The 17,657-nt window shown below is 29.8% G+C and overlaps 2 protein-coding genes across 3 annotated transcripts; both read right to left on the reverse strand.

Moving 5' to 3' along the window:
* Nucleotides 1–686: 686 nt before the first annotated feature.
* Nucleotides 687–8,194, reverse strand: LOC107007370 (CBL-interacting serine/threonine-protein kinase 24). 2 transcript variants are annotated; one of them, XM_015205966.2, is made up of 16 exons: nt 8,060–8,178; nt 7,896–7,947; nt 7,281–7,512; nt 6,590–6,652; nt 6,400–6,471; nt 5,276–5,383; nt 5,121–5,195; nt 4,963–5,016; nt 3,950–4,075; nt 3,338–3,427; nt 2,836–2,958; nt 2,545–2,664; nt 1,905–2,021; nt 1,322–1,378; nt 1,165–1,239; nt 687–1,059 (listed from the first exon to the last, which is right to left on the reverse strand). In XM_015205966.2, the coding sequence occupies exons 3-16, from the start codon at nt 7,443–7,445 to the stop codon at nt 964–966; spliced, it is 1,341 nt and encodes a 446-aa protein (XP_015061452.1). In that variant the 5' UTR covers nt 7,446–7,512; nt 7,896–7,947; nt 8,060–8,178; the 3' UTR covers nt 687–963. The 2 variants fall into 2 exon arrangements, with proteins under 2 accessions (XP_015061452.1, XP_015061451.1); XM_015205965.2 differs by lacking the exon at nt 7,896–7,947 and having other exon boundaries at nt 8,060–8,194.
* A 2,851-nt stretch (nt 8,195–11,045) lies between these two features.
* LOC107007371 (axial regulator YABBY 5-like) lies at nt 11,046–17,520 on the reverse strand. The gene is made up of 7 exons (XM_015205967.2): nt 17,288–17,520; nt 15,365–15,493; nt 13,816–13,918; nt 13,308–13,356; nt 12,995–13,070; nt 11,711–11,785; nt 11,046–11,245 (listed from the first exon to the last, which is right to left on the reverse strand). Exons 1-7 carry the CDS (start codon nt 17,366–17,368, stop codon nt 11,183–11,185), a joined length of 576 nt encoding a protein of 191 aa, XP_015061453.1. The 5' UTR covers nt 17,369–17,520; the 3' UTR covers nt 11,046–11,182.
* Between the last annotated feature and the right edge of the window lie 137 nt (nt 17,521–17,657).

A 17,657-nucleotide genomic window follows, 5' to 3' on the forward strand; every position in this document is an offset into this window, starting at 1 on the left:
TAAATCCATAACTAAGGTCTGAAAAATTTCAGCAAAAATGACATTGGAACCGGATCACCATAAATTTATGGACTATATCACACGAAAATCGGTAAATTTGGGGGTTTACCTACTCCGGAGCCCGATTGAACTTAAAAATGGGTCATTTTAGTCGTCTGGTCCAATTGGATCCATAACTAAGGTCTTATCGGACGTCCACGAATATTTTTGGCAAATATGATATCGGAATTCTGAATCACTAAAAATTCTTGGACAATAGCACATAAAATCAGGAAAATGGGGGATTTACCTTCTCCGGGGCTCGTTTGACCTTGAAAATTGATCATTTTAACCGTCTTGGACAACTCGATCTGTAGGTATTAACGGACGTCCATGAAGAATTTTGAAAAAAACTATATCTAGTTTTAGAACTTTGGGACTTTGCTCTTTAATTAACCTTTAGTTAATTAAGTTTAAAATTGAAAGATATTATAATAGATATTCTATCAAAAAATACACTAAAACCTACGCAAGCACTCGTATTAAATGTTTAAGATCAAACAATATGGCAATAAGGTTTTACATTCTTGACTTCTTGGTGAAGAATTGAAGTGCCTCTTTGCGAACATATTTGCAATAAAGAAATATTCTACTAATAGTATACTTTGAGGTGATATTTTTTTTTTAAAAAAAATGAAAACTAACCGTACCGATACCAAAGAGAAACCGATATTATTGGGATAGTTTTGAAAAGTCTAGTTTTGGTTATACATTATAAAATATCCGAAAAATTGGTTACAACTGATCGAACCGTCTCATTTACACCCCTACTTGCATTGCTTTTGAGCCCATGATTTATCACTTAAGATATGTAGTGAACAAAAGATTAACAACATGCAATTACACACACTATACCTAACACAACGAATGTCTTCTGAGCACATCAAATTGATTAGTGATTCACTTCATTCCCAGAAATCTGGTTCAGCGAGTCCTTGTCCTAAGCAGAACAGTATTTGACATGCCTTCCTTCGGTTTCCAAATGACGTCGTCAATTTTCGTGCAGAAGGTTTTGTAGAACTGCAAATGCACATAACGTCATTTTCGTGCAGAAGCTAAATATAAGTATGTAATGCAAGCTATAGTGAAAAAAAAAACTCAGTAAAAGTTGAGTGTAGAAGCAACCTTGTGATATTCAAGAGTGTCTCCAGCAGCCTTTCTAACATCAACCATAAAAAGGGAAGGGGCTACTTGGAAAACCTTCAAATTATAGAAAGAGTGGTTAAATGAAAATAAGAAACACCGATCTTATGATGAATCGGTTTATTAAGTTTAAAGTTACCTCCAGCACAACAGCAAATTGACCAGCCCTATTTGCCGTTACCCCCTCAATTCTTGTCTGCAATGAGAAGAGTGGTTCAACAAATCAATTCCCACTCAATAACGAGAAACTTACCAGGGTATTCTTGTTTAAGAACACGATAAAATTACTATTAGTTTGTATCCAGTGACAAAAAGTAGGAGTGGTACTCCTCGCTCTTTGTTTTAAAATTATAGATCGCCCCTAGTTCCAAGATGTTTGCATCTTAAGCAACAGTGACCATTAAGCAGATAAATTTTCAACCATCATTCATTCAAGTTAAGCAAAATGCGACTAAAGCTTATGTGGCACAGTTACGATTTTGCTCCTTATAAAGACCAGGAAAAAAATAAAAGGGTGAATTCCTCCTGTATATTCCATTTTCTTTGATGTTGAAAGGAAATTGCTGTTTAATAGATAGTGGGAAAAGGGTAAAAAAATGCTGACAATTACAGTTGATCCAATGGGAAACTGATTATTTAGTTACAACAATGCTTCATTCTGATTGAATTCTAATTTGAATAAAAGAGAATCATTTGTCCCTGAATATGGAGAGTTAATATACCTTGTAATCGCGTGTGTGGACCTTAAGACCCAACGACTCTGCAGCTGCTTCAATAGTTTCAATGACGACTTTAGCAGGTTGGCGGGAAATAAATCGAGTTTGACGCTTGACATAATCCTGCAAGAATGAGAGAGGAAATTACTCTTTGTTATAAGAAGGAAGTTGTGAAAACCTTAATAGCAAAGAGACAACCTACTACACATGTCAGCATTTTTAAATTTGTAGAAACATAAATAACTCATTCGTTAAAAATATAAGCTATTCAGATCATATCTGACACTTTTTCTTTTCAAATGAAAAAATAATTGCGACATATTTGATCTAAAATTAGATTTCGAAAAGTTGATATTATGTAGCATTGGCTCTGAGCCTCTTGACTACAAGGAAAAAGGAGAAAAAAAAGATGCCAAAAAAAGTGGGAGAGAAATTAACATGCTTCTATAAAAGAGCATGCTAACTAAAAATTCAAGGAAGAATCAATTTACATATCCCATCAGATTCCCTTCCTTATCCAAGAAACGAAAAGCTTACAAGAAGAAGCGGGAGAAAGAGATAAAACAGATGACGTTGTGATGAATTTAATCTGGAAACGTCGGGTATGCTTTATTTTTGGGTCCATGAACTAAATTAATCATTGTACCTGACGTCTGTCGAACAAAGCGGATAGATTTAATCCCTGAGATAGTGTTATCATCTCAAATGCATTCATTACCAAGGGGCCACTCTCACTATCTTCTGATTTTTCACTGACAAATGCATCCTGCACATAAAAATAGAACATATCAAACCTATAATGGGTGAGAACATCGAAGTATCAGGCCAATCACTTCAGTTAATCTAAAACAAGAGTACAATTTATCTTAAACTTGATCACTTCCTCACACAGATATACTAGTTAGCATACTAGAAGACAAATGTGAAAAGATTCAACCTCAATGTCGTCGAACACAGCATGGATATCATCAAGATTCACTACTTCATCTGCTTTAGCTTTAACAGCTCTGTAGTTTTTCCGGAACCAAGGGTCTCGTTTTATCCCATCAATCTTGATCCTCTGCATGTACATGGTTCTGAGTAACTCACTATGAAAACACTAAAAGGACTTTTATACATGTTATGCTGAAGTTTCACAAATTAACCAAGAAAAACTAAATGAGAAAAGGAACACTTATACTGAACAAAAGCAAAGAATGAGCAGAAGGCATGCTTAAGGCATTTCTCACATTTAAAATGACCTCAAAAAGGATTTCTATAACCAATCCGGGAAATTTGGAAGGAATTTAATCCATGTTACGGGGCTTCTCATATTTCATCATGAGGGATTTGTTTCTCCAGTACAACTTTATGTTATAAGCTTATAGTAGATTGAATTATTAAGTGACAAATAGGCAACGGACACCATAGTTTCAGGGTTAAAAATATAGTGCACTTACAGTTTGAGGATTTGGATCAATGATTTTTTGAATCAACGATGTTGCACCAGCAGAAAACCAAAATGGACAGGAAAATTCAGCAGCCTTGATCTGTGTCAATATTAAAAGCAATAAGAAATTTGTGGAGAACAAACCATAACATTTAACATATAGTAAGCCGCACATAGAACAAACAATAACTTTAACATATAGTTAGCCGTGTACAAGTAATGTCAAGTTTTTTTAAAGCCCCAATTAATCTAATAAAAAACAAACAAAAAACAAATAATGGTAATAATAAAAAACACAAGGAGGAAACTCATGCAGATGAAGATAAAAATTAGAAATACGGAACAATATTTTTGTGAGAGCAGTGTGGTCGATGCCAAGTGAAAGAGAGCTTATCCTTCACACAAAGGTCAGAGAGCTGAATAAATATATCAATCAACTCATTACACCTCAATCCTAATCAGAAATGAATAATATACATATGAGAAAAGAACCAATATTGTCCCTCATATGACCTATGATCCTTAGCATTTGTCACTATATAAGAAGAAAAAGAGAATAATTTGACAGAATTATCTATGCTTCCAATTAACACATTACAAATGCATGATGACTGCATCTAACCTTTGTATACAAGGTAGGAAGGTCTGTCTCATCAAATGGAAGATATCCTGCCATCAGAACATAAAGGATGATACCACATGACCACACATCCGCAGCAGCACCATCATAACCTCGGTTACCTAACACCTGAAGAAGTAACTAAGAGTAATAAGCCAGCTACAACAGAAAGAGTCCAAACACATTCTAATATAAGAAAACATAGTAAGCAAATTAACATATGTTCAGCAATGACATAGTTCAGACAAATTCAACTTGATGTAAACCTCTTATATTACACAATTCAGCACAAGGTTATGATGTTACCCAAAGAAAGGTAACTGACAGTTACTGCAATGATTTGAAGGTATATTACTACAGAGCTCATGGAAGGGAAATAAATTCTGATTCTCTCTCATTTGATGACTAATCAAAAGCCAATTGATCATGCTAGGTAAAAGGGATAGAAATGATTAAATGAAAGACAACCACCCCTCTGCTTCGCTTCTTTCTGATTCAAGCTCCTTGTAGATAAAACAAATACATATGGTGCTTATTATTGTGGACATCATTGAGGATGTATGAGGAATGGGAAAATAGATAAGAGGGCCTAAGTTTCTAATCAATGAACCTGAAAGTCGGAGCTAGCACGGCAGAACCAAACAATACTCAGTGACATATTAATGATATAACTTAAATCTAGGCAGAACCAAACAATAAGTATAGCTGGTGCAAGTGACATATTAATGATAAGAAACTGTCATGAATAAATTCAGGCCTAACACGTGGAAATTCTTTTTAATTTTGGGTCGTGGTGAGATTCGATCTCAGGACCTCTGCCTGGCACTGATACCATGATACCATGTTGAAGTGTGTGACCATCTCATCTAAAAGCTTAAGGTGTTAGAGAGAGTACATTTTTTATTATTTAATTATATTCTCAACAAAGGGTTTTGGGATAGCAAGCCAATCAAATGAAGAATGAAGGGTTGCATGTACAAAACAAGAAGAACATTCAAACTATATATGCATCATACCTCAGGTGCAACATAATTTGGAGTCCCACAAGTGGTATAGAGGAGCTCGACTCCCTGTTAGAGATTTGAGTAAATTCCCATTTAGAAGCTCTAATTAACAAGGAAAGAAACAAAAATAGATATACCATCTAATGCAACTAACATCAGATGTTGCTTACTTGTTGAGGCAATGCACTAAGCCCAAAGTCAGAAATTTTTAAGTTCCCTTGGAAATCAAGAAGCAAATTTTCAGGCTGGGGAACAAGGAGCAATAGTTAAACGATTAAGATATATAATTTTCACAAAATATCTCTTCCAATCAGCAATTGCGAACCTTCAAATCTCTGTGGTAAACACCCTTGCTGTGACAGTGAGCAATTGCATCTATGAGTTGTTGGAAGTATGTCCTTGTTTCATCCTCAGAAAGCCTACCTAGATGAACCTATAAATTGAACGAATATAGAATTGAAGAGACAGATACATTACTAAATCTTGAAAATCAAACCTTGATAACTCATAGGCAGAAGGACAAAATAAACCATAAAGGGTTTAAGCTCCATGAGCTGAAGTAAACTAGTAAAGACTCAAGTGCCTAATTGGAAACTGGACTACTATCAATGAACCAGCTTATACCTAAGTAACCCAACAATTTATATGTTTGATGAAGATGAGATTTAGTTGATCAGAACCAGGCTGGATCATGCATTTCATACCAACTATTCAGGAATACTGAAAAAAATGTACAAAGTTCATAAGCGAAAATAATCCTTCTCGATAGAGTTCATCTCTGACAGAGAAAAACTGATTTAAAGCTAAACCGTCACTGACAAATTAAGCATTTCCGATCACTATCTTGTGCTTAAATAAGACTGGTAACACCTATCCAGAGGAACCTCTTGATCAGATGGAATTTTTGACTTACTAGAAGGTAACTCAACACACTCTTAACTGCTTTCAGAGTAAAGAAAATGATCTCCAAGCTCTCCACATAAAAAGCATGGACTGGAATTACTTCATCCAAATACAGAATGTCTTTTTCTACTGATATCTCAGCATGCCTCTATTTTTCAATTATTAAAAAGAGATATCTCGGTCATGCCTCTATTTCTCATTATACAGATTACTCCACCAGACTATTGCTTTGTGAATATTGTATAGGATGCACCAAAGATATCTACTGCTCACTCCATTATCTACTTTCCCATCCTCCATAAGTATCTTGACCCAAACTACAACTCATCCTAATAAATGAAGATCATCACTTCATAGAAATTCGTCATAGGCACACATCTTAGTTGCAACAATGTCTCAATCGTGCCTCTATTTTCATTTACAGATTACCTTCCTAGTCATTATCAGATGGAGAGTTATCTATCATCACATACAAGGAACAAGAAGTCTGCAAGAGTTATTGATTAAAGAAGGAAAAATCTTATTGAAAATTCTAAGGAATCTTACAATTTTATCAAAAAGCTCTCCTCCAGTGACAAACTCCTGAACGATATATATTTTTGTCTGGCTAGCTAAAACCTACAAGGAAACACAAAATCAATAAACATCAGCAACAGCAAGTAGCAAAGATAATAGAACAACCAAACTCACAGTAGTATTTGTAATATAATACTTTTTATTCTTTTTTTCTTTTTACCTCATGAAGCCGAACTATGCAAGGATGTCTGACAATCTTCATTATAGATATCTCTCTTTTGATCTGGAAACCATCTCAAAGAACAGCACATTGATCAGCCAAAATGCCAGAGATGGATAACAAGGACGGTAGAATAATCACAAACAGACCCCAGAATGTGCTCTATTAAACAGAAATCTATTTCAAATGCAAACAGATAATAAAAATTCAATATGATTAAAGCTTAATTCTTTTACACAGCTAAACTATTGCCAACCATCAGTTAAGAGGCTTAAAAATCCATCAACCAACTAAAATTTGGCTATAATTACTCAATAATGGAGAACATGCTGATGTTCACTAATGGAATTCAGCTCAGATACCAGGCACATTCACATAGTTCAATTTTGATAACAGAGTTCATTGCTACGGCTACAATGTTCAATGTGAGCTTAATAGTCCACCACGGAAGCTGTCATGGTTACCCTTGATTCACATCAGATCAGAAAAGCCTACTGAAGTTCGACAGAAAAGATCTCAGACCTAATTTCAATAATAATCACTTCACAGATTAGAATAACTTTTCTAATTATCAAGCTCCATCCTTTGAATATGGGATATGTGAACACCACTGTTATCAAAATAAAATAACAAAAATGCAGGACATGTAAAGCATATACTCGAGTGTTTGAAGAGAAGTATATCTTAATACCTGTTCAACCATTCTATGCTTAAGAATGGTACTTTTGGCCAAGACTTTAATGGCAACATTCTCTCCAGTCTCGGTGTTTCGTGCAAACTTAACCTTGGCAAATGTCCCTTCACCAATAGTTCTGCCAACTTCATACTTCCCAAGCTTTCTCTTCACTTTCTTCATCACTGAACACTCATTTCCCACAGATCACCAAAAGCGAAACAACCTTCAACTATAGCTCATCAAAAACCTGTCAATTGAATCACAATAAAACTAATCAGTAATCTAGATCAACTCAAGCTGATCATGTATTACATGTGAAAATGCACACATATAACAAATACTTTCTCCGTTTCAATTCGCCTGTCTTACTTTCTTTTTTAATCCATTTAAAAAAGAATACCTCTTTCCTTTTTAAAAAAAATTATTTCTGTTAAAGTAAAAATTAGACAAATAAATTGAAACCGGAATATGCAATTTTCACAGGTATAAAAACTTATCGCATATACATACTCATATGATTGAAGAAACTAAATACATAGACCTAGAACAGAAAATATCTACCATTCCAACTCGAAATGCAATTTTCAATTGTGTATATATCCAAATTCAGAAATTAAAACGGAAAATTACATTAACTAGAAAAAGCATAAAAGCTGATGTCCGCAAAGTTTCCACCTTCGACCTAAATTTAAAGCGATTGACGAGAGAAAAACAAAATTATGAAATTGAATTCAAATAAATAATAAATTTCAGTATAAGAAAGAAAAATGGCGAGTTGCCGGCGGAATCGTTACCGGAAATGGAGAAATTCCGGTGGAGAAGTCGCCGGGAAATTGAGCAACGGAGAAATCTGATCGATTTGGAGCTGAGGTAAAATATTGGAGAAGTTTTGAACTGTGGCGAATAAAGAAGCATTGGTTAATTTTAACCGCTAAAAATCAATTTATCAGATTTTTTTTAATCAGACCAAAATTTTATTTAGAATTTTGGGTTGCGTATCTGTCGGTTCGGTCCAGTTTTAAAATTTATCGATTTATATAACCTTTAAGATATTGACTTATCAGTTGTTCATCGTTATCGATTAAGTTATTGATTTAACAGTTAAGATTTGACACCGAAAAAATTATTTAATATCACTTAGAAAAAAGATGAGAAACCAAATGAATCATCCATATTAATTGATAGATTGCATATTGCTCAAAAGCAAACATTATCACAGGATAACTGAGAGTTTGAGATAGCCAAAAATAAAAGTACGAAATTAAACTCTAACTTAAGGACTTTATATGTCAAATGATATAAATATAATTATTTAACTTACTATTGGATTATCGGTTAAGTCGTTAAGAGAAAACCTCAAACAATTAAAAAAATTGATGACCGATAAGAAAAAACCATTACTAAATTCGTTAAACCAATAACCTATTATCGATAAACCAATGATCTTTTTTCGATTCGAATTTATCGATTTCAATTTAATTTTGAACAACACTAATCAACATCCCACCACAACCGACAATTAAACCAATTTTAGAGATTTTTCAATAAAACTTTTTCTTTAATGTTATGTATCCGCATTGACCATGACCAAATTTGAATTTGTATGTTGCACGATTTAATTATGAGAAAAATACTCTTAATACGACTTTTTTAATTTTAAAGAATTCAAACAAAAATTCTAATTAAACGTGAAGAGATTACGAATTATCTCACCATAATTAACAATCAAAATAGTTTATTAGTATTTTGAATCAACTTGTATTACATTATTTCATCGACCAAACAACCCCTATTGTCTATTCAAGTAAGGCTATAATTAGATGCATTAAAAAAAATGCATCCAATAATGGAGGACATGTAATTTAGAACAAGTCAAATCTTACAATAAAATCACATGTAAATTGTTAAATATATTGATAGAAAACAAATTCAACTAAAATAATAATCTTGGACTAATCTTACTTTAAATAAATATCTTACTTTAAATAAATATTTTCCTTGTGGACCTTTCTAGATAAATTGATCCGCTTTTATATTAAATTAATAATTTATAAATTTTGAGTTTTAATTCTAAGTATGAAATTATTTTTATTAGAAAGTATTTGATTGTAATGAAGACTCAATACGTATATCAAATATCAAATAAAAAATAAATTTTAAAAAATTGAATCTTCATCTAATCTAGCAAAAAATGATGAAATACGAAATATATCGGATTCCTTCACTTTTGAGAGTAGGTTAGAAGATGACCATCCCGCTTCATCTGGTATCAAGATTATTGTAAAAGATGCTTAAAAATCGATACGACTAGACAAAAAAGTAAATCAAAACAAGATTGAAAAAACTATATAGAATAATAGATTATGCTAATCAACTATGTTAGCAAATCTTACCAAATTACAACTTTGTTAATTGATATTTGACTTATTAGCCAATTATATTATTTTTAGTGGGCCTAAATGTGGCTAACATCCAAATTTAACGTAGCTTTAACAAATATAAGTATATAACACTTAACAGATAAGGAAAATAAAGTGTTAACAATTTTTATTTTTTTTTTATTAATTTGTGGTGTGTGATGAATTCAATATTTTAAATCTGAGCTCTCATTTTCAGGTTGAAATATTTAATTGCAAAAAATAATAGTTATACCGAAAAGGAAAGGGACTAGGGATAATAATATTTTTGGTCCCACAAGTCGATAAATTTTAAATTTTGATTTTTACTATATATGTTTTTATATAAAGAGATTAAATATATATTTTTTAATTAATTAAAAATAAATATATTTAATCGTATATTGATCAAAATAATAATTTATCGATAATTGCTTTGACCAAAAGTCAAACCACTAACCCCTTCAAAGTATCATTATTAAGTATCAATTTAATTTAATCGATTAATTTAGTTCGATATTAAATTTATAGTCTATAAATTTTTAATATTTTAAAATCTTTTTTGAAATAGTAAAAATAGAGAGATAGAGTGCTATTCCATGGTGGTCCATGCAATTTTAATTTTTACCAGATAATATCCATCTGTGTTATAGCGTAATGATCGTTAACATACGCATAATATATATAATATATGCTTGGACATAACATAAAAGTACCTTTTTATACTAAATATAGGTTTAACTTTGTACAAAAAGAAGAAAACAACTTTTGCAATCAAATATCTATCCAATAAACTAATTAAAGTAAAGTACTCATGAATTAGTACATGAAAAAAAGAACACAAACATACCACAAAAAGTTAGAAAGTGTTGTTTCTAATTATTTATTATTATTATATACAACATATATAGTACAAGTTGTTTTGCTTAGGTCAATCAAATGTGGAAATAATTTTAAAATTCATAGGTCTATTTTCTATTGTTTTTAATAATTGTTAGAAATATGGTACACCATGGTGATGATCATATGTGCATGATAAGTAATTATCTTTTGACATAAATGGAAAAATACATTTGTTCCACAAATAAATCAAGTGTATCGAAACTTTTAAAGGGATTCTAATATTCTCGATCACTCTAATTATTATTTTAAGATTTTATTTTCCATCGATGCTTAATCTATCTCCCTACTCTAGGTACATTTTTTGAGAGTGTACGTATATCACACGCCATCAACTATTCAATCAGATAGTATATACACCAGACGTCATCATGTAATCAATTAAGTACGTGTTAATAAATAAAGAATAAGAAAGCAATCTAAATATCTAGAAAGTTTTTTCTCTCGTTAATTATTATCTAGAGAAAGATAAAATAAATTGAGGTAGACAATAAAGGAACTTCAAATAATTAATTTCCAAATTATATTACACAATTTATAAGTTTTACTAATAAATAGAACAAATAAAATCACACTTTGTCTTCAATAATTCAACATACAACATGTAGAGAATTAATACTCTTAGAAGGTGAAGGTCTGTATTTTTGGCAATGCAGCTCTATGCATTATAAGCTTTTCTTTGTTCTGCAAATAATTGGAATGAAAACAAATTAGACACAAATTAAAATTACTACAAGTTAATAAAAGGAAATATAAATTGAGAATATTGTTATCTGTTTTAATTTAAGTATCTTACTTTTTAAAAGGAGATGTCCGGTGACTACTAAACATTCCACGTTCATGTAGGATTTAGAGAAGTCAATACTAATTCCACGACTTAATATTTAGTAAATTTGAAGGATTTTCCGATACATTATACACATCTTTAGCTTATGAGCAAAAATTCAAGTAGTATTTCCCTTACACTTTTGGAAGTTTTTCTTCCTTAATTACATTTATACTAGAATTGTTTTTTTTCATATTATTGTAATATTGTGTCATTTTTTGACAATGAAACAGAGATTTAAGAATCTATCGTCTCAATTTATGTGATATGATCTGATAGAAGAATATAATATTTATATAGTATAATTTAAGGAATATTATTACCTCACTAGCACCAAGTTTAGCTTGATTGTCAGTCTCCAACATGAGCCCAAACTGAATGTGAGGGAAGTGTGCCCACTAATTAAACCAAACAAAGCTAATAAATCAGTAATTACTAACCATAAAAAATTCAGCAAAATAATAATTATAAATTAAGAGAGAAACTAAAATATATCCTTTTAAATTCATTAAAAAAAAGGAATAACAATATTCTAAATTGAAAATAATTTAATTTAAACTTCTCATCTTACTATTAGTCACTACTAAAAAAACACGAATTTCTAATTATCAGTCCATCATCAGAAATATATTTTGACAATTAAATCAATTCTCAACCGATATTATACGTATGAAATTCAAGTTCTTTTTGAAAAGTTTTTATAAGGGAAAAGAGTCTGATATACGCTTAAATTTTGTCATTTAGAGCTGATATACTCCTTGTTATGAAAGTGACTCATATATACCTCTACTTATAAACAATTGACTCACATATACCCTTTTCCTCTAACGGAAATGAAAAAAGAATAATTTTAATTTAATTTTTTTTTATTTTTTTCTAAAAAATATAATCCCATATGAGTAAATTTAATTTCCGTCAAACATATTTTTTTTACTTTTTTTTGTTTCAATGACTAATTTAGAATTATTATTTTGATAATCAAATTTATTTATGTTTCACTAATATTCTTGTAAAACTTATTGTAGATGACCAAATTTTTTGCTTCGAATATAAAAATCAAATTATAATATAGACAAGAAAAATAGTTTAAATTTTTTTTTCTTTAAACTAAGGAATGAAAGAAAAATAAATAAAATAAGAATAAGAAACTCAAATAATTATAATAAAAGAAATCAAAAAATAATTTATGTATGAAAAAAATTAAAATATACTTTGAACTTTGATAGAAGAATCATATATACCCATAAATAACTTTTTTTAAAAAATAAAAGTAAAAAATATAAATTTAAAACTAATTTTTTAACTTCCGTTAAATGAAGGATATATGTGAGCTTATTAATGGCAGGGGTATATGTGAGCCGTTTATATAACGATAAGGGCATATATGAGCTACTTTCATAACGAGGAATATATCAGCTCCAAATGACAAGGTTGATGGTATATCAGATTCTTTTCCTTTTTTATAATAACCACACGTACCAATGTCATGAGATATTGAAAATCATAAGTGTTATCACAACAAATAATTAACATATATTTATGAATATATATATATATTTATTATTATTATTTTATTTTTCTTTAACTTTTTGTCTATTAAAACTTACATTTTTAGCAGCAGTACTAAATGCTTCCCTATGAGTGATATCTGGATTATTAGCCTTAATCCTTTGAATCTCCTCTCTGCATAAATTATTTTAATATATAGCTGTTAATAAAATTCAATAAATATCTAATAATTATATAATTAGCGGATAGACTATAAATGTTGCTCAGATTTTCTAAAAAATAGAAATGATATCATATCACACTCGTATTAAATTCTTTAAAATAAATTATTCTTTTAAGGAATATCAATATACATCTATCAATATATTTTTAAAAAATTCGAGCAACGTAACAGAGTTAGAGTTGCCTTACTTTATAAACTGATTATAAGCAGAAGGTCCTCGTTGCCTCTTTTCCGGAGCTGAAAAAAAAATACACCCACAAAAAAAAAAAAGAACTCTTGGAAAATTAATTAAATTTAATTGAGTTTAAGTTCGATACATTGATACGATAAACATATACATAATATATAATTTGATGATATTTTTAGAGTTAAACATATATACATCGAAACATGATTACTTTCTCTTTTATACATTATTAAGTTAGCAATAAAACCTATTATGTTACTCAATTGGACTCTTCAAGAATATTGTTGAATTAGTGTCAGATTCTTCAAAAATATATTATTTTTGAACGAATTAACAATGACATTTCTAAAGAGTCTGAGCAACATAGTCCACAATCTGAAGTCTTGAAAAAGATGTTACCCACGAGTCGAGCTAGCTATGTTTATGCATACGATCCAACATCCTTGGTCGAAAAATTAAACAATATAATACACAAAATTAAAATTAAATTTGTTTGATATATCACGTACGTCGATTTACGATCCTCTCCTCAAGAGTAGAATTGTTTGTGATGGATGATGAACCAAAATCTATCTTGTATTGATCATGAGGAGAATTAGTGTAGTTTCCTACCTGAAAATTAAAAAAATTAATTATAAAAATTAGAAGAAATTTTATGTGGCATCATTCAGATATCAAGAATTCATCGAATAAATTTTTCACATTTAATAAATATTTTGAATCGATTAATTATTGTTATTAATAATATTTATAATTTATTCAACAAACTTAAAGCCACAATTAAAATTTAGGATTTTAGTCGTTAAAATTCAAACTAACATCACATAAATCGAGACGAATGGAATGTTGATTTTTTTTACCAAAGAATTGAAATGATGTTTTGTGATAAAGACGAGAAGATAACAAAACAAGTTGAAGTGACTGAATAAGTTATTCTCGTGATATTATTTTCAGGACAAATATCCTTTTCAAAAATCAAAATATGCTAATTATTTTAGGATGTGTTTCCACATTATAGGACAAAAAATGAAAAAAAAAACTCAGAATATTTCATATCAATCAAATCAAACAATTCAAAAGCATGTAACATTTTCATTATAATAACCAAAAATTTAGTGAAATCGATTTCTCATGTTATGTTACAGTATTATTATATATTCGATACAACAATATTTTACCATAATAATAAAAATATCCAAAATTATAATGAGGTTTGTAAGAAAATTAAAAGAGTAGATCATATAATGTTAGTTTGTATATGATTATGGCTATTATAACATGTATTCATTTTTAGTCTGTCTCAAAATCTTTTTTTATCATCTTTCTATAATTGAAAAGAATTTGATTTTGAAAATTTCTTGTTTGCCCTATAATGTATTGAATATAAATGTCTACGGTTTGTTTTAGACCATAAATATTAGAAAAATTCTTTTTTAATTTCCTTATATTAAACCATATCACATACTCCCTCTGTTCACTTTTATTTGTCCACTACTTTAGAAAATCAAAAGATAACTTATCATCATTTAGTTCCTAATTTTTCCACATTATTATCCAGGGGGACCTACAGTCACCCCTCGGCAAAAGAATTCGTTGTATATTTAAGGTAGTTTTAAGAAGTTTTATGTTTATATATTAATTTTGAACCTCCTGAATATAAAATTAGAGGTCAGCTCAGTGATTGAAGGGTGTAAATCTTAAGCACTGCTCTCTTTTTTTTGAACTCCCTTAATGAAAATTCTGAATTCCACCACGGTTATTATCTATAGTCATTTTCCAATGTTTTCTCAAAATTTATTATATTAAAAGAGTGATACCTCAGTAAAAGGGTAATTTCATTGATCATATTTTAAGAAATGTACCAAGTAAATATTGGACAAGTAAAAATAAACGGGGATCGGACCATCGAGTAATGTCTGTATTTTCTTAAAAGAAGTAAAACCTAGAAAACCCTAGATGTTTTTTTTTTAAAAAAGAAAAAGGCTATAATAAAAAAAAAAACATAACGCCCACAATTTCAGCTGCAAAAAAGAAAAGTTTTTTTTTTTTGGAATTGACCTGATGATGAAGATGATTTTGCCAAGAATTGGTGTGAAATGCAGCAGCCATATTAACGGACCACAAATTTGTGCAATGTCCACATCTAACTGTCACTATATCAAGCAAGTTGCTGCATGGAACACTCACCTGCAAAATTATTAATAATCAAAACGCGTTGCTCTCGAGTGATAAATACTTTTTCATCCTCTATTAATCAGAGGTCACCTACGTCTAGAGTTTCCTCTTTTACGTAGTGTTGTTAAGTATTGATAAATATTCTTTCATTCTTAATTAATCAGAAATGAGGTGTTTTATCCCTAGTACTATATGAAACTTTCTTAGTGCAAATTCGAATAAATCAAATCCTAATGTGAATATCGAGTGAGAAAATCAAATAATAAAAATAAAAAATAAAAAGAAGAAGAAGAAGAAATTATTAGGAGTATATGCTCCAACTATATTTTCATACTTAATTTTGAAGATGTATAGTCACAAGTGAGGATAGGGCTTAATAGATGTGAAATTCAATATTTATAGTCAATGAGATTTTAATATATTTATAGCAGAAAATATAGATTTAGTTGAACTCGCAGAATCCTTTTGATAGGTGGGAGATCGAAATCTTGAGATAATTTTTTTTTTCTAAGAAGAAGAATGCTAGAAGTTCATGCTCTTTAAATTCGACTATAAATCAGGCAGTGAGGATAAAATAAAAAAAAAAGGAGAGCAAAAATTACCTTGTTTATGCTCATTTAACTCCTCTATGGATTGAAATGAGTAATATTGAGTACAATTTACATATAGAGTTACATGTTTCTAGAAAAAAAATAATGAATTTGATTGACCTTGCAAAATCCTCTACCTAATAGTAAAGGGGAATTAATTAAGGTCTAAATTTTGACATCTACATTTTTTCCACTAATACACCAAAAAATGCTAGAAGTTCATGTTCTTCATATTCGACTATAAACAAAGTAATGAAGATGAGAAAAGACATAACGAGTTGATCATGTGTTCAATTGAACTCACAGAACTTTCTACATCCGCCTCGAGGGTTAGGGAGAGGCCAAGTAGGGTGGAAGGGGGAAGGTCATCAACTATATTTTTCCACAATTGCACCAAGAAGAAGAATGTGAACACTTCACATTCTCCAAATTCGACTATAAACCAGGTAGTAAAAACGAGACAAAATATAAATTTTCTTGTTCTTGATTATTTGGCTAGTTCCATTACAGTTATGGAGATGAATCAATTTATAGATCTAAGATGTGAACAAAAATCGAGAAAATAAAAAAGAAACCCTATATCAAATACATTTCAAAGTAGTGAGATTTTTGAGAAACCCTAAAACACAACTAATTAATTGGTTAATTCTACAATTAAATTAGTCAAAAATTTGAGGACTTAATCATATATGACTAAACCCCATGAGCTAGGAAAAAGTCTTATTCTTTTTTTTGATAGCACACTGATCAAAATTACTTTAATTTTTGCAGCCTGTTAGTGTATTCTTTTCAGTAAAGAGAGAAAGGTACAACACAAAAATATATTAATAAATTAAAATTAAATCTAATTAATATAAAGAGTTGAAAGGACACTACTTAACATGCTTGTTTTTTTTTTTTTTTAGATAAATCATCAGAGAATTTTCTTTGACTGCAAAAGACATCAAAGAATTTTCAAAAAAAATAAAAAAAGAAGAAGATAGATGGAGACTTGACACTTCTGAAAAAAAGAAAAAAAAACATAGAGAAAATCAAGAGATTTAATTATTTATGTATATAATACCACCAAAAATAACCAATCTCTGAATCATAAATCAGCTTTATTCAACTTGTAGTAAGAAAAAACAAAGTAGTTCACACACACATATATAGAAAAAAAAATGTATAAATGAATATATATTAATTAAAGTATAGAAAGATAGGATAGAAAAGATACCACAAGAACAATATTGCAAAAATTGCAAGGGATATAGCAAAGTTTCTCAAAATTAGTAGAATCAATGTAGCTTGATGACATGTTTATATATATATGGAGGAAAGTGAAATATTATAAGAGGATGAAGAAAGAAGCAAATATATATATATAGAGAGAGAGAGTTCAAAATATATAAGAGGACATAAGTCACTATAATGAGAAAATGCTTTTATTCTCTTTCCAATATATTGCTCTCAAATAAATGTTATTTTTTTATACAAGTAATTATAATAAGTGTATATAAAAGCACATGATCCCTTCCTAGTACTAGTTCCTTTTTTAAAAGAAGAAGATGAAGGGCTTACATACAAGAAATTGAAATGTTTATTTG

The sequence above is a fragment of the Solanum pennellii genome, chromosome 12 (genome assembly GCF_001406875.1).
Source record: "Solanum pennellii chromosome 12, SPENNV200".
NCBI classification, from domain to species: Eukaryota; Viridiplantae; Streptophyta; class Magnoliopsida; order Solanales; family Solanaceae; genus Solanum; species Solanum pennellii.

What these genes read in the sequence shown, in the direction of transcription:
- LOC107007371 (XM_015205967.2), bottom strand. Translation starts at nt 17,368, where the DNA reads ATGTCATCAAGCTACATTGATTCTACTAATTTTGAGAAACTTTGCTAT. An exon ending in AAAATCATCTTCATCATCAG is followed by an intron (nt 13,919 to 15,364) that starts GTCAATTCCAAA and finishes TTTAATTTTCAG; the next exon opens with GTAGGAAACTACACTAATTC. An exon ending in GGAGAGGATCGTAAATCGAC is followed by an intron (nt 13,357 to 13,815) that starts GTACGTGATATA and finishes TTTTTTTTTCAG; the next exon opens with CTCCGGAAAAGAGGCAACGA.
- LOC107007370 (XM_015205965.2), bottom strand. Translation starts at nt 7,445, where the DNA reads ATGAAGAAAGTGAAGAGAAAGCTTGGGAAGTATGAAGTTGGCAGAACT. An exon ending in TCCACACACGCGATTACAAG is followed by an intron (nt 1,379 to 1,904) that starts GTATATTAACTC and finishes TTCTCATTGCAG; the next exon opens with ACAAGAATTGAGGGGGTAAC. An exon ending in ACACTCTTGAATATCACAAG is followed by an intron (nt 1,060 to 1,164) that starts GTTGCTTCTACA and finishes GTGCATTTGCAG; the next exon opens with TTCTACAAAACCTTCTGCAC.